The sequence below is a fragment of the Panthera leo genome, chromosome A3 (genome assembly GCF_018350215.1).
Source record: "Panthera leo isolate Ple1 chromosome A3, P.leo_Ple1_pat1.1, whole genome shotgun sequence".
NCBI lineage: Eukaryota > Metazoa > Chordata > Mammalia > Carnivora > Felidae > Panthera > Panthera leo.
The window spans coordinates 118,258,607-118,270,703 of record NC_056681.1 but is presented as its reverse complement, the minus strand read 5'-3'; the positions used below and the strand labels follow the sequence as shown (position 1 = coordinate 118,270,703).

General features: G+C 45.6%; 1 protein-coding gene across 2 annotated transcripts; it reads right to left on the bottom strand.

The window, feature by feature from the left end:
- Positions 1 to 5,661: 5,661 nt before the first annotated feature.
- PRR30 (proline rich 30) lies at positions 5,662 to 8,187 on the bottom strand. 2 transcript variants are annotated; one of them, XM_042930278.1, is made up of 3 exons: positions 7,843 to 8,187; positions 7,714 to 7,765; positions 5,662 to 7,459 (listed from the first exon to the last, which is right to left on the bottom strand). In XM_042930278.1, exon 3 carries the CDS (start codon positions 7,100 to 7,102, stop codon positions 5,903 to 5,905), a length of 1,200 nt encoding a protein of 399 aa, XP_042786212.1. In that variant the 5' UTR covers positions 7,103 to 7,459; positions 7,714 to 7,765; positions 7,843 to 8,187; the 3' UTR covers positions 5,662 to 5,902. The 2 variants fall into 2 exon arrangements, with proteins under 2 accessions (XP_042786212.1, XP_042786213.1); XM_042930279.1 differs by lacking the exon at positions 7,714 to 7,765.
- Between the last annotated feature and the right edge of the window lie 3,910 nt (positions 8,188 to 12,097).

Genomic DNA, 12,097 nt, shown 5'->3' with positions numbered 1-12,097 from the left:
GTGCTTGGTGATTCTGGGGGAGGAGGGGAGCTAATAAAGGTTAGAAGAGGCTAATAAACCTTTACAAAAAGAAATCCTTGGATGCTCCTGGCTGTCAGTCCCAGGGCATGCTTCCCTTGATCTCTGTGTTGTCAATTCGAGCCCCACCTTGGGCGTAGAGATTACTTAAAAATAAAATCTTAAAAAAAAAAAAAAAAATCTTGGATTAGGGTTGTCCCCATTTCAGGAGTGATACCTGATGTGGAAGTTGGGGGGGGGGGGCAGGTGGTGTCAGAGCGGATGACCAAGAAAGAATTCTTGAGACGTCTTTGGTGCAAAAAGGTGGTTTTATTAAAGCCCAGGACAGGACCCTTGGGCAGAAAGAGCTGCACTGGCGCTGTGAGGGGTGACTGATGATACACTTTCAAGTTGAGAGGCGGTTAGGGACAGCTAAGCCTCCAAGGTATTTTGGAAGCTAGGTTTCCAGGACCCTGAGGGGGCTAGCCGTTGTTAGGAAAACGTCATTTATTACTGGTCAGTAAAACCTCAGTCACAGATGCTTCAGATGTATATCAGTGGGCCATATGCTTGGAGCATGATTGCCAACATGTATCTTGAGGGGTAGAGATAAAGATTCCAAAGGAATTTTTGTATGTTAAATTAGATCTACAGGATCCTAGAGGGGCGGGACAATGTTAAGCTAAGACTGACTTTTGCCCTTAGCAAAGTGTCAACATGGAGGCAGTCGAGTTTCCAGAGGTCACTCTGCCTGTGTCAAGGAATTGTCAGTTGTAAGGAAATTCAGTTTTTTCTTTTGCCTTTGTTTCCTACACCAATACACAAGTGCAGCCTTTACCTTTTACCCCAGAGAGGCAGTGATGTGTCCCAGGTCACACACTTTGGAAATTTCACATTTGGGAACTTGAACCGTGTCTCTTGCCTTTTCATGGAGGCAGCATGGACTTTAAAGTAAAATTGGCTTCAAACTCGGAATCCACTGCTTCCTAGTGTGAAGAAACCACTATTTACCTTAACAAATCACCTCACCTCTGGTTGGTGGATGTGAGAACCGGCCATGCTTGCAGCTCTGTGACAAGGGAGATGATTCATTTTCAGAAATACCAAATAAGAGCTGAGCTGTCTAGTTACCAGTAGGCTTACAACCTATTGGAAATCTATATGAACTCCCCCTCCCCCATGGAGCCTCAAACCCTTAGACACTTCACTTCCTGGTTCTTCTAACCCTCTCCGTTTTGCGGGCTTATTTTCCAAAGGCTTTGCGAGAGCATGCGCCAAAGAACAAAGGAGGGACTGAAAGTCTCTGCGTCGCCTCAGGAAATGTACATATGTTCCAAACAGACTACTTTTTGCCTTACGTGGGCATAGGCGAAGTCTGGGTAAGGCTGTAACCTCCATTGTACTCCGCCAATGAGGAATCAGGAGGGACTTGCACACTAGGAAATAAATTGTTTGCTGTAACTACACCAGATGTGCCCGTCCATCACACACCCGCTCTTGCAAGAATGTTGATTAAATCCTTGCTTCACTGTGCTCCGAGTCTCCACGTCCCTCCTTTGATTGGGTCAGTGGCCTTATTTCTCACATGCATTCAGGGGTTTGGGAATGGGGATTGCTCTACGCTGACACCCTCAGAGGGAGGTGACTTGGCTCCCAGGCAGGATAAGTCTCTTTTCTGCCTGACATCCCACCTTCCTGAGGGGGGCCGCTTGGGTTTCTGATCTTCAACATGAGGACTCTTAATGTTTCTCTTCAAGTGAACCCTAGGAATGTCCATCCCTTCAAGGAGACACCTCCTGCTGCTCCCCTGGCTGCCTAAGCATCTGTGTGTGTGTGTGTGTGTGTGTGTGTGTGTGTGTGTGATGTTTATTGCTTTATTTTTGAGAGAGCAAGCACTAGTGGGGGAGGGGCAGAGAGAGAAGGAAACACAGAATCTGAAGCAGGCTTGAGGCTCTGAGCTGTCAGTGCAGGGCCCTATCTGGGGCTTGAACCCATGAACTGTGAGATCATGACCTGAGCTGAAATTGGATGCTTAACCAACTGAGCTACCCAGGTGCTCCAGTATGAATCCTTGATAACCTAATATGATAGGGAAAGATAGGATAAAATAGGCAGAGAGAGAAAGATTAGGACCTGAGGTCCCTGGATGGGGAAAAAACATATATTTTGGATCAATGCTGGGAGGGTCTGACCACAGTAAACCCCGTTGGGCCTAAGATTCCTCTCAAGAATGTAACAGACAATCCAACAATACATTAAAAAAATTATTCGGGGCGCCTGGGTGGCTCAGTCAGTTGAGCGTCCGACTTCAGCTCAGGTCACGATCTCGCGGTCCGTGAGTTCGAGCCCCACGTCAGGCTCTGGGCTGATGGCTCAGAGCCTGGAGCCTGCTTCTGATTCTGTGTCTCCCTCTCTCTCTGCCCCTCCCCCGTTCATGCTCTGTCTCTCTCTCTCTCAAAAATGAATAAATATTAAAAAAAATTTAAAAAAATTATTCATCAGGACCAAGTGGGATTTATACCTGGGATTCAGGGCTGATTCAATATCCACAAAACAATCAATGTGATACATCACATCAATAAAAGAAAGGACAAGAACCACATGACCCTCTCAATAGATGCAGAGAAAGCATTTCACAAAATACAGTATCCTTTCTTGATAAAAACCCTCAAGAAAGTAGGAATAGAAGGATCATACCTCAAGATCATAAAAGCCATGTATGAAAGACCCACCACTAATATCATCCTTAATGGACAAAAACTGAGAGGTTTCCCCCTAAGGCCGGGAACAAGACAGGGATGTCCACTCTCGACACTGTTATTCAAGATAGTATTGGAAGCCTTAGCTTCAGCAATCAGACAACACAAAGAAATAAAAGACATCCAAATCAGCCAGGAGGAGGTCAAACTTTCACTTTTTGCAGATGACATAATACCCTGTGTGGAAAACCCAAAAGATTCCACCAAAAAACTGCTAGAACTGATCCATGAATTCAGCAAAGTTGCAGGATATAAAATCAATGCACAGAAATCAGTTGTATTCCTATACACCAATAATGAAGCAATAGAAAGAGAAATCAAGGAATTGATCCAATTTACAATTGCACCAAAACCCATAAAATACCTAGGAATAAATCTAACCAAAGAGGTGAAAAATCTATACACTGAAAACTATAGAAAGCTTATGAAAGAAATTGAGGAAGACACACACACACACACACACACACACACACACACACACACAAAGGGGAAAAAGATTCTATGCTCCTGGATAGGAAGAACAAATATTGTTAAAATGTTGATACTACCCAAAGCAATCTACATACTCAATGCAATCCCTATCGAAATAATACCAGCGTTCTTCACACAGCTAGAACAAACAATCCTAAAATTTGTATGGAACCAGAAAAGACCCCAAATAGCCAAAACAATCTTGAAAAAGAAAACCAAAGCAGGAGGCATCACAATCGCGGACTTCAAGCTGTATTACAAAGCTGTAATTATCAAGACAGTATGGTACTGGCACAAGAACAGACACTCAGATCAATGGAACAGAATAGACAACCCAGAAATGGACCCACAAACATATGGCCAACAAATCTTTGACAAAGCAGGAAAGAATATCCAATGGAATAAAGACAGTCACTTCAGGAAATGGTGCTAGAAAAACCAGACAGCGGCATGCAGAAAAATGAACCCGGACCACTTTCTTACACCACACACAAAAATAAACTCAAAACAGATGAAAGACCTAAAGGTAAGACAGGAAGCCATCAAAACCCTAGAGGAGAAAGCAGGCAAAAACCTCTTTGACCTTGGCCGCAGCAACTTCTTACTCAACACGTCTCTGAAGGCAAGGGAAACCAAAGCAAAAATTAACTATTGGGACCTCATCAAAGTCAAAAACTTCTGCACAGTGAAGGAAACAATCAGCAAAACTAAAAGGCAATCGAAGGAATGGGAGAAGTTATTTACAAACGACATATCAGATAAAGGGTTAGTATCCAAAATCTACAAAGAACTTATCAAACTCAACACCCAAAAACAAATAGTCCAGTGAAGAAATGGGCAAAAGACAGGAGTAGACAGTTCTCCAAAGAAGACATCCAGGTGGCCAACCGACACATGAAAAAATGCTCAACATCACTCATCATCAGGGAAATACAAATCAAAACCACAATGAGACACCACCTCACACCTGTCAGAATGGCTAACATGAACAACTCAGGCAACAACAGATGTTGGCAAGGATGCGGAGAAAGAGGATCTCTTTTGCACTGCTAGTGGGAATGCAAACTGGTGCAGCCACTCTGGAAAGCAATATGGAGGTTCCTCAAAAAATTAAGAATAGAACTACCCTACAACCCAGCAATTGCACCACTAGGTATTTATCCAAGGGATACAGGTGTGCTGTTTCAAAGGGACACATGCACCCCCATGTTTATAGCAGCACTATCAACAATAACCAAAGTATGGAAAGAGCCCAAATGTCCATCGACTGATGAATGGATAAAGAAGATGTGGTATGGTGTAATACAATGGAGTATTACTCAGCAATCAAAAAGAATGAAATCTTGCCATTTACAACTATGTGGATGGAACTAGAGGGTATTATACTAAGCGAAATTAGTTGGAGACAGACAAATATCATGACTTCGCTCATATGAGGACTTTAAGATACAAAACAGATGAACATAAGGGAAGGGAAGCAAACAATAATATAGAAACAGGGAGGGGGACAAAACATAGAGACTCTTAAATATATAGAACAAACAGAGTGTTGCTGGAGGGGTTGTGGTGGGGAGATGGGTTAAATGACTAAGGGGTGTTAAGGAATCTACTCCTGAAATCATTGTTGCACCATATGCTAACTAACTTTGATGTAAATTAAAAAATAAATAATTTTCAAAAAAGGAATGTAACAGACACCATCTACTCCCCCTCACGTTTCCCTCAGGAATTTGACAAAAGACCTGATTAAAAATAAGTAGACCATAAAATGTATGGCCCACAAGGAATGGTATGGCCATAGACCACACCTCATACAGTGGAAACAAGCCAATCAGGAATGGACAACCCAGCACCTAGAGCTATCAAGCCAATAAGGGTAAAACCTGAGAAGGAACAAGGGGGGAGGGAATGGGTGTGTGTGGAGGGGGGGTGGGGGGCAGCGACCAGAACCTTATAAAAGAGAGACCCTTGCCTATAGTCCACGGACATTCACTTTCGAATGGCCCCTCTCTGTAAAGAGAGCTTTCATACTGTTCTTCTTTCTGATCTTAAATTCTAATAAACTTTTACCTGCTACTCATTTTGTGTCCACCTCTTCATTCTTTGAAGCGGCGAGACAATGAATCCCAGGTATGGAGGTAAAAAATCCTGCAACACTAATGTGCACTCCGAGGAAGGGGCCCACGGCTTCATCTTTGGGGATGCCATTATCTGTGCCACCAAACTGAATTAAACGTGTGAAGAGCCTTGCAGAGCCCTCTGAATATCTCAGGTGCTCATGCCTTATGGATCCCATGCCGTCCTCAGATATATGGTAACAACTCTCCCCGGCCGCTCTGGTTCCTTTGACTCTCCCCCTCCCCTTCTTTAGTTGTGGCCGCCTGTAGGTTCAGCTACCCACTGTGTCTGCTGTGCAGGACGCAAACACAAGTTCTGCAGGGTCAGGCTTTATTGGATACACTGAAGGCTGAATGGGGTCTCAGGTGCCCTTCGTCCTCTTCAGCCAGGAGAGAGCAGACTCCATAAGGGGCTCCCAGGGTTCAAGGCTGGAGAACACACCTGACCTCCGGCCAGCCAGCCCTTCAGGGAGTCTCGGGGGCTCCCTGAGTTCTGGAGCCTGGTGGGGGCAGTGGGGTTCAGAGGAGGTACTCCAGGGAGCCTCCTTGTCTCCGGAACTAGAGTGGCGACTTTCGGAGAATGGGCTCTGAAGAGGCAGGACTCTTTCGGGCAGAGGACGGCCTGGGCTTCAGAGAGACAGTGGCCTGTTTTGGTGCCTGCGGTAAAGGCCCTGAAAAGCGCGTAGAGTGTGTAGATCTGAGGCTCCTGGTGGGGGAGGGTGGGCCCCGGGCTGGATCTGCCCGCGCCTGAGCCACCGGTACGTGAGCTGCTGGAGCCTGGGACGCCCGGGTTTGATACCCATGGGCCTGAGCGGCCTTTCCCTGTGGACCTACTTCCTCTGGCCTTCTTTTTGGCAACAGGTGCAAGGCCCTGGCCTGGCCCCGAGGCAGGCGGAGGCCGAAGCCAATGCCTAGGCGGAGTGGTCCGGATTCCTGGCCCTGCGCACAGGGCAGTAGTTGGGGGAAGGCAAGCAGCCGGGGTCCGGTCTTGTACCTGGGGATGGGGCACGTGGGGCTGCGGGGCTTGAGACACACCAGGCATATAGGATATTCCACAACTGGGGCCTGGCCAGTTGTGCCTAGCCACAGGTGCTGCAAAAGCAGTAGCCGCAGGTCGTGTGCAATGCGGCGGTGCCCCAGATGGACCACTAGGGCCTGGGCCAGGGCTCCTGGGTCCATGAACTCTGCAGGGTCCCTCTGGCTTGCCGCGCATCCCCCCACCACCCCAGGGGACCCGGTGTCCCTGTACTGATGCCAGGGCCATGTCTGCCTCTTCACGTGGACCCCAGGAGAAGGAAGGCTGGGGGCCGGGGAAGTGACGGTGGAGCTGGGGTGGTACCCTGGGTTGGAAGGAGACAGACAGTGAGAGTGGGGGAGAGAGTCGTTCTGTAGCTGAGTGGGAGAGGAGGAAGAAGTAGGAGGAAGGGAGGGGTATAGCTGGTGGGTGGGAGAGGAAGAGCGTGTGAGGGAGAGAGAGAGGTAATTCTGATGAAAGAAAGTGGGGGAACTTGGGAGGGAGGAAGAGTAGGGATGTAGGACAAAGTCAGAACTTGAGTCAGAGTTGTAGAAATGGGAGCCAGGAGAGTGGGACCGTGGGGGAGGGGAGCAAGGTGGGTGAGAGGGAGGGAGCGATGGCTGGGGAGGCAGAGGCTGCAGGTTGCCAGAAGACAAGTCCACAAGTTGTGAGGAGCCCTGAGGGGGGCGCCCAGGGGGTGCTGTGTTCTGTAGCAGCACCTCGTCCTTGTTTTGAGGCAACATGGCCTCGAATCCAGAAGGGACTGGGGCCTCAAGACCGGAGGTTAGAGACCTAGCAGAATCAGGACAGTATCTCTGAGGCCAGACCTGGCGGAGAAATCAGGGCCTTCTGTGCGCAAGTGTGACTCCAGCCTGGTGTCGGTGCTGCTGTTGGTTGAGGACAAGGAGACACCCAGCCCTGTAGCACTAGGCTCTCCGAGTGTTCAGGCAGGCACTTGGATCTAAACTTGGCCTCTCACTTTGCAGTCAGCCATTGACGAGGGATATATGGGGATAGAGAATCAGAGCTGCCTCTTGGGAGCTGAGGGGCAGCAGTAATCATCTGGGTGGGCCAGGGAGGAAGAACACAGCCCATGGGACCTGTAGAGAAAGAATGAGAACCTAAGATATTGGGAGAATTGGTCCATTTCTGGCTCTGAAGGCTGATTTACTAAGACCCTGAATCCATGTCACCCTTGGGGTCACAAGAGCTGGCAAAATGCTCCACGGAAAGTGAGAGCCGAGGAGCAGAAGAAGGGAGGTGAGAGGTAGAACGGAGTTGGAGGAGGGGGCTTAAGGATGGCTGCTGAGATGGGACTAGAAATTGGGGGTGTTCTGGTGATGTGAGCTCTTACCAATGAGGGTTCCTCCAGGCTGTTTTGCAAGGCACTTCAGCAATTGAGGGAACTTGGGAGAAAGAGGAACAGTCACCAAACGGTGGATACACCCCCCTCTGTCCCCAGTATCTGTCACCCTAAACTCACTCTGACTCAGATTTCTGTTGGAGCCGTGCCCTCAATGCTCCTTCAGCCAGGAGGAAGTCTTCTGTTACAGGCTTTTGCTGTACTCAACCTGAATCAAGGATTCTGCAAGCATCCTGGTTTCCTGCCCACTTCGGTTTCCGTGACCCCTCGTCACCCCTAATGCCGATGTCCTCTGGCTCAGCTTGGTCCTGGCTGAGATGGCTGAGCACACCCAGAAACAGCAATACCAGTGGGGCCAGCTGGTGAAACCCTGTGGAAGACCGGGCTTCGCCTAAGGGGTGGCGTTGCCACCCCCATTGGGAGCCAGGAACCCCATTCCCTGGGGGAAGTTCTCCCTGGCATCTAGTGCCTATGTCACAAAGGTCAGGTGCTGACATAATACACTCTCCTCCTCAAGGCTCTAGGGCCTTCTTTCAGAGATCATCAAAGGCTAGTCCTTGACAAAACTGAGACAGACAAAATTCTTTGGGGCACTCGGTCTCCCTTTCAGGCCCCAATCCTCTCCCTGCTCTCTGCCCATATACTTTACACTTCCTACCCCTTCCTACATCCAGGGTCCTCTCCAACCACACAGCCTATGTGGGCCAGGCTCTCCCTTCAATTTGCTATTTTCTTTTGCTTTCTGAGCAGTGTTTGTGCTCTACATTGGTTCCCCCATTTGGGATATACTTCTATAGTTTAATAACTATTTTCTTAGCAGCTTTAATGAGATATAACTCATATACCATACGGCCCACCCATTTAAAGTGCGCAATTTGCTGTTTTCTAGTTTACTCACAGGTTGTGCAACTATCACTTACATCTAAGCATGTTTTTCTTTTTGATGCTATCTACATCTAGATAGATGATAGATATAGATATATCCTAGTGGTGTTTCTCTAGAAAATGGTTTCATTTAAGGTATCTATTTTTATTGACATATAGATTATATATATTTACAGTGATAGATAGATAGATAGATAGATAGATAGATAGATAGATATTATAAGAAATTGGTTCATGTATCTATGGAGGCTGAGAAGTCTGAAGGTCTGCAGTCTGCAATTTAGATATCAGGAGAGCCGATAGCATAGCTACCCCAAGTCCAAAGGCCTGAGAACCAGGAGAGCAGATGGTGTAAGCTCTGGTTCAAATCTGAGCCCAAAGGGAAGAGAAAACTGATGTCCCAGCTTGAAGACAGTCAGGCAGACAGAGTGAATTCTCCCTTATTCTGCCTCTTTTGTTCTACTCAGGCCTTCCATGATCTGATGAGGCTCACCCACATCAGGGAGGCAAGCTGCTTCACTCAGTCTACCGATTCAGACATTAATCTCAGCCAGAAACACCCTCACGGACACACCCACATTAATGTTTAACTAAATATATGGGCACCCCGTGGCCCAATCAAGTTAACACATAAAATTAACCATCACAATATACAACTGAAAGATTAGATGCCCTTCCAAGGGGCTATGATACCTGTATTAAAGGAGGCTTTGCCCATATCAATATTTCTGATAGTCTTTTTTTCAGGTGCCCTGGAGGTTTTTTTTTTAGTCCAGGGCAAGTCATGATAAATTTAGGAATGAGTAAGAGTCGTGGCTTGTATAAAGTGACAGAAGGGCACTTATGGGTGGTGGGAAAGGAAAACCAGGCAAGATCTCAGACACATCAGTTTTACTGAGGAGTTTTACGGAGGAGTTGAGATCCAGCCTTCAGGACCCTAATTACTTGGTTTGTGTTTAGTAAACCTTTACGGACTGAGTGAACAGAAGTTCTCCAAGCATTTGGCATCCAAGGTGGAAATGTGATATTGTAATGGACTTGTTTTAGTTTGCTAGTTACTTCCTGTTGTAGATATCATCTACCATGCACTCTTCCCTCCATCCGTTTTCTAACCCTGGGCAAGAACACTGTGTATTATTTCCTTCAAATGCTATATAGCATGACCCTTCCGGAAATTTGCAAATGTTTCTTAAGAGGATGGATGGATGAATGAGTAAATTGATAGTTATTTAAGAGAATTTGACCTTTGCACTCTTTTCTTGTCCTTTCTTTTCTGTTTGAGTTGTACATATGATATGGTAGGAAGGGGCTGTTTACAGAACTACCTTGAGTATTCTTGGAGAGATCATAATTATAAGAGAGGTGTCAGATAACTGCAGATAGGTAAATAATTTATTCAAAAGGGGGAAAAAGACAAATTCTAGGAGCTCAAATCAGTTTCTAGTTGCTTGCTAGGAAAATTTTATTTTATAATTTCTAACGTTTACTTATTTTTGAGAGAGAGAGAGAAGGTGTGCACAAGCGGTGGGGAGGGGCAGAGAGAAGAGAGGGAGACACAGAGTCTGAAGCAGGCTCCAAGCTGTCAACACTGAGCCTGACCCGGAGCGAGAACCCACACACAGCGAGATCATGACCTAAGCCGAAGTAGGATGCTCAACTGACTGAGCCACCCAGGTGCCCCGGAGGAAAATTTTAAACTGGATTATTAAACAGAATGTACGTGAGCCCTGAGAAAGGAAACTGATGATCACAATGGCCAGAGTTGATTCAAGCAAAACAACTTGTGGAGAACATACGGCCATCTGGAAGTGGCATATATGCTGTGTCATCAGGGAAAACAATTATATCTGGCTTTTTACTTTCCAGGATGAGAAATGTGCTCTTGACGTTGCCAGCTAAAACACAACAGCCTAAAGTAAGCTCCAGAATACCAGTTTTTAAAGAATAGTTCACGCAGACGGGAAATAATTCACTCTATAGTTTCTCTCTATAGCCTAGGTATTTGGGAAGACAAAATGTGATCTGAATCCACATCATTGACTTACCATTGGAAATCATATGTTGAAGGGACTGACTCATTGCTTTCAACATCATCAGTATCCTCAAATCATATAGACAGACCTGCCTGGGAGCCAGAAAGATGTTTGATGCTTGGTCTCTGAACAAGGGAAGCTGAGAAAATTAATGAATTAATTGCCAACTAGCATCCAGCTAAGGGGGTTAGTTTCATTCACATCAATAGAAATACTCAAATAACATTGGGCAAAGTTCTATCTTTTTTGAACAGTGCTGGGGTGAGCATGATCGGATTTGCCTCCATGACCCTTCTTTTCTTACTCTTCCAAAGTTGACTGACATATTCTTTCAAACTGGCTACTAAGGAGCCTTGTTAGATGAGAATTGAAACCTGCACACCTGTGCTCTGACCTACTGTGAGTTGCTTTTGCAGTTCAGCAAGGCAATATACTTCATCCCTAAGTGTTTGTAGGTACCCACATATACTCCTTGAGTACTTACCGCACATATTTTCCCACGTTGTTTTTATTTCCTACTTTGTAAATGAGTTTTATAACCTGGGAATGATAATAATCCCTATGTATTTTTTACGTTTATTTAGTTAAGTAATCTCCGCACCCAACATGGGGCTTGAACTCATGTCCCAGAGATAGGCAGCCACAGGCTCTTCTGACTGGGCCAGCCAGGTGCCCCTCCCTACATATTTTGATTTCATGAAGGTGTTGACTATTGTGCTGGAAAAATGTGAGCCAGCCAGTTGAACCACTATTGCTTTTTGCCTTTTGTCTCGTATTGTTCTTTGAAGTATACAAATGATACGCAAATAAATTTCAGTCTACAAAAGCCAAACAATACAGAAGTATCCAGGTAAAATTTAAAAGTTCTCCTTGGCACTCTTCTCATTTTTACTCTCTCCAGGGATCTTCACTGTTTGTCCTTTACTTTTGGATTTATCTAATATCTTGAGTTTATTAACTATAATTCAGTACCTCTGCTTATATATCTCTGTTTAATCTATCAGTTACTGAAAGGGGTGTGTTAAGATCAACTATAATTAATTTCTCTGTTCCTACATTTCTGTCCATTGTGCTTGATATATTTTTGAGGCTGTGTTATCAGGTGCAAAAATGCGTCTATGATGACTGTCATCTCGTTCCATTGTTCTTCTTATCATTTAGCAAAACACAAAAAACTTTAAGATAAGCCAACCAAGCTTTCTCCTCAAGAAGTTGGAAAAATGAACACGAGGGCAAAAGTGAAGAAATGAGAGGGAAGAAAGTAAAAATGATCAGGCTAAAAATTAATGACACAGAGACTTAAAAATAATATAGTCACCCTCATCAGGGTGGCAATTACAGAACAGAAAATAACAAGTGTTGGCGAATATGTGGAGAGATTGGAACACTCGTACACTGCTGGTGAGAATGTAAAATGATACAGGTACTACGCAAAACAGTACGGTAGTTCCTCAAAA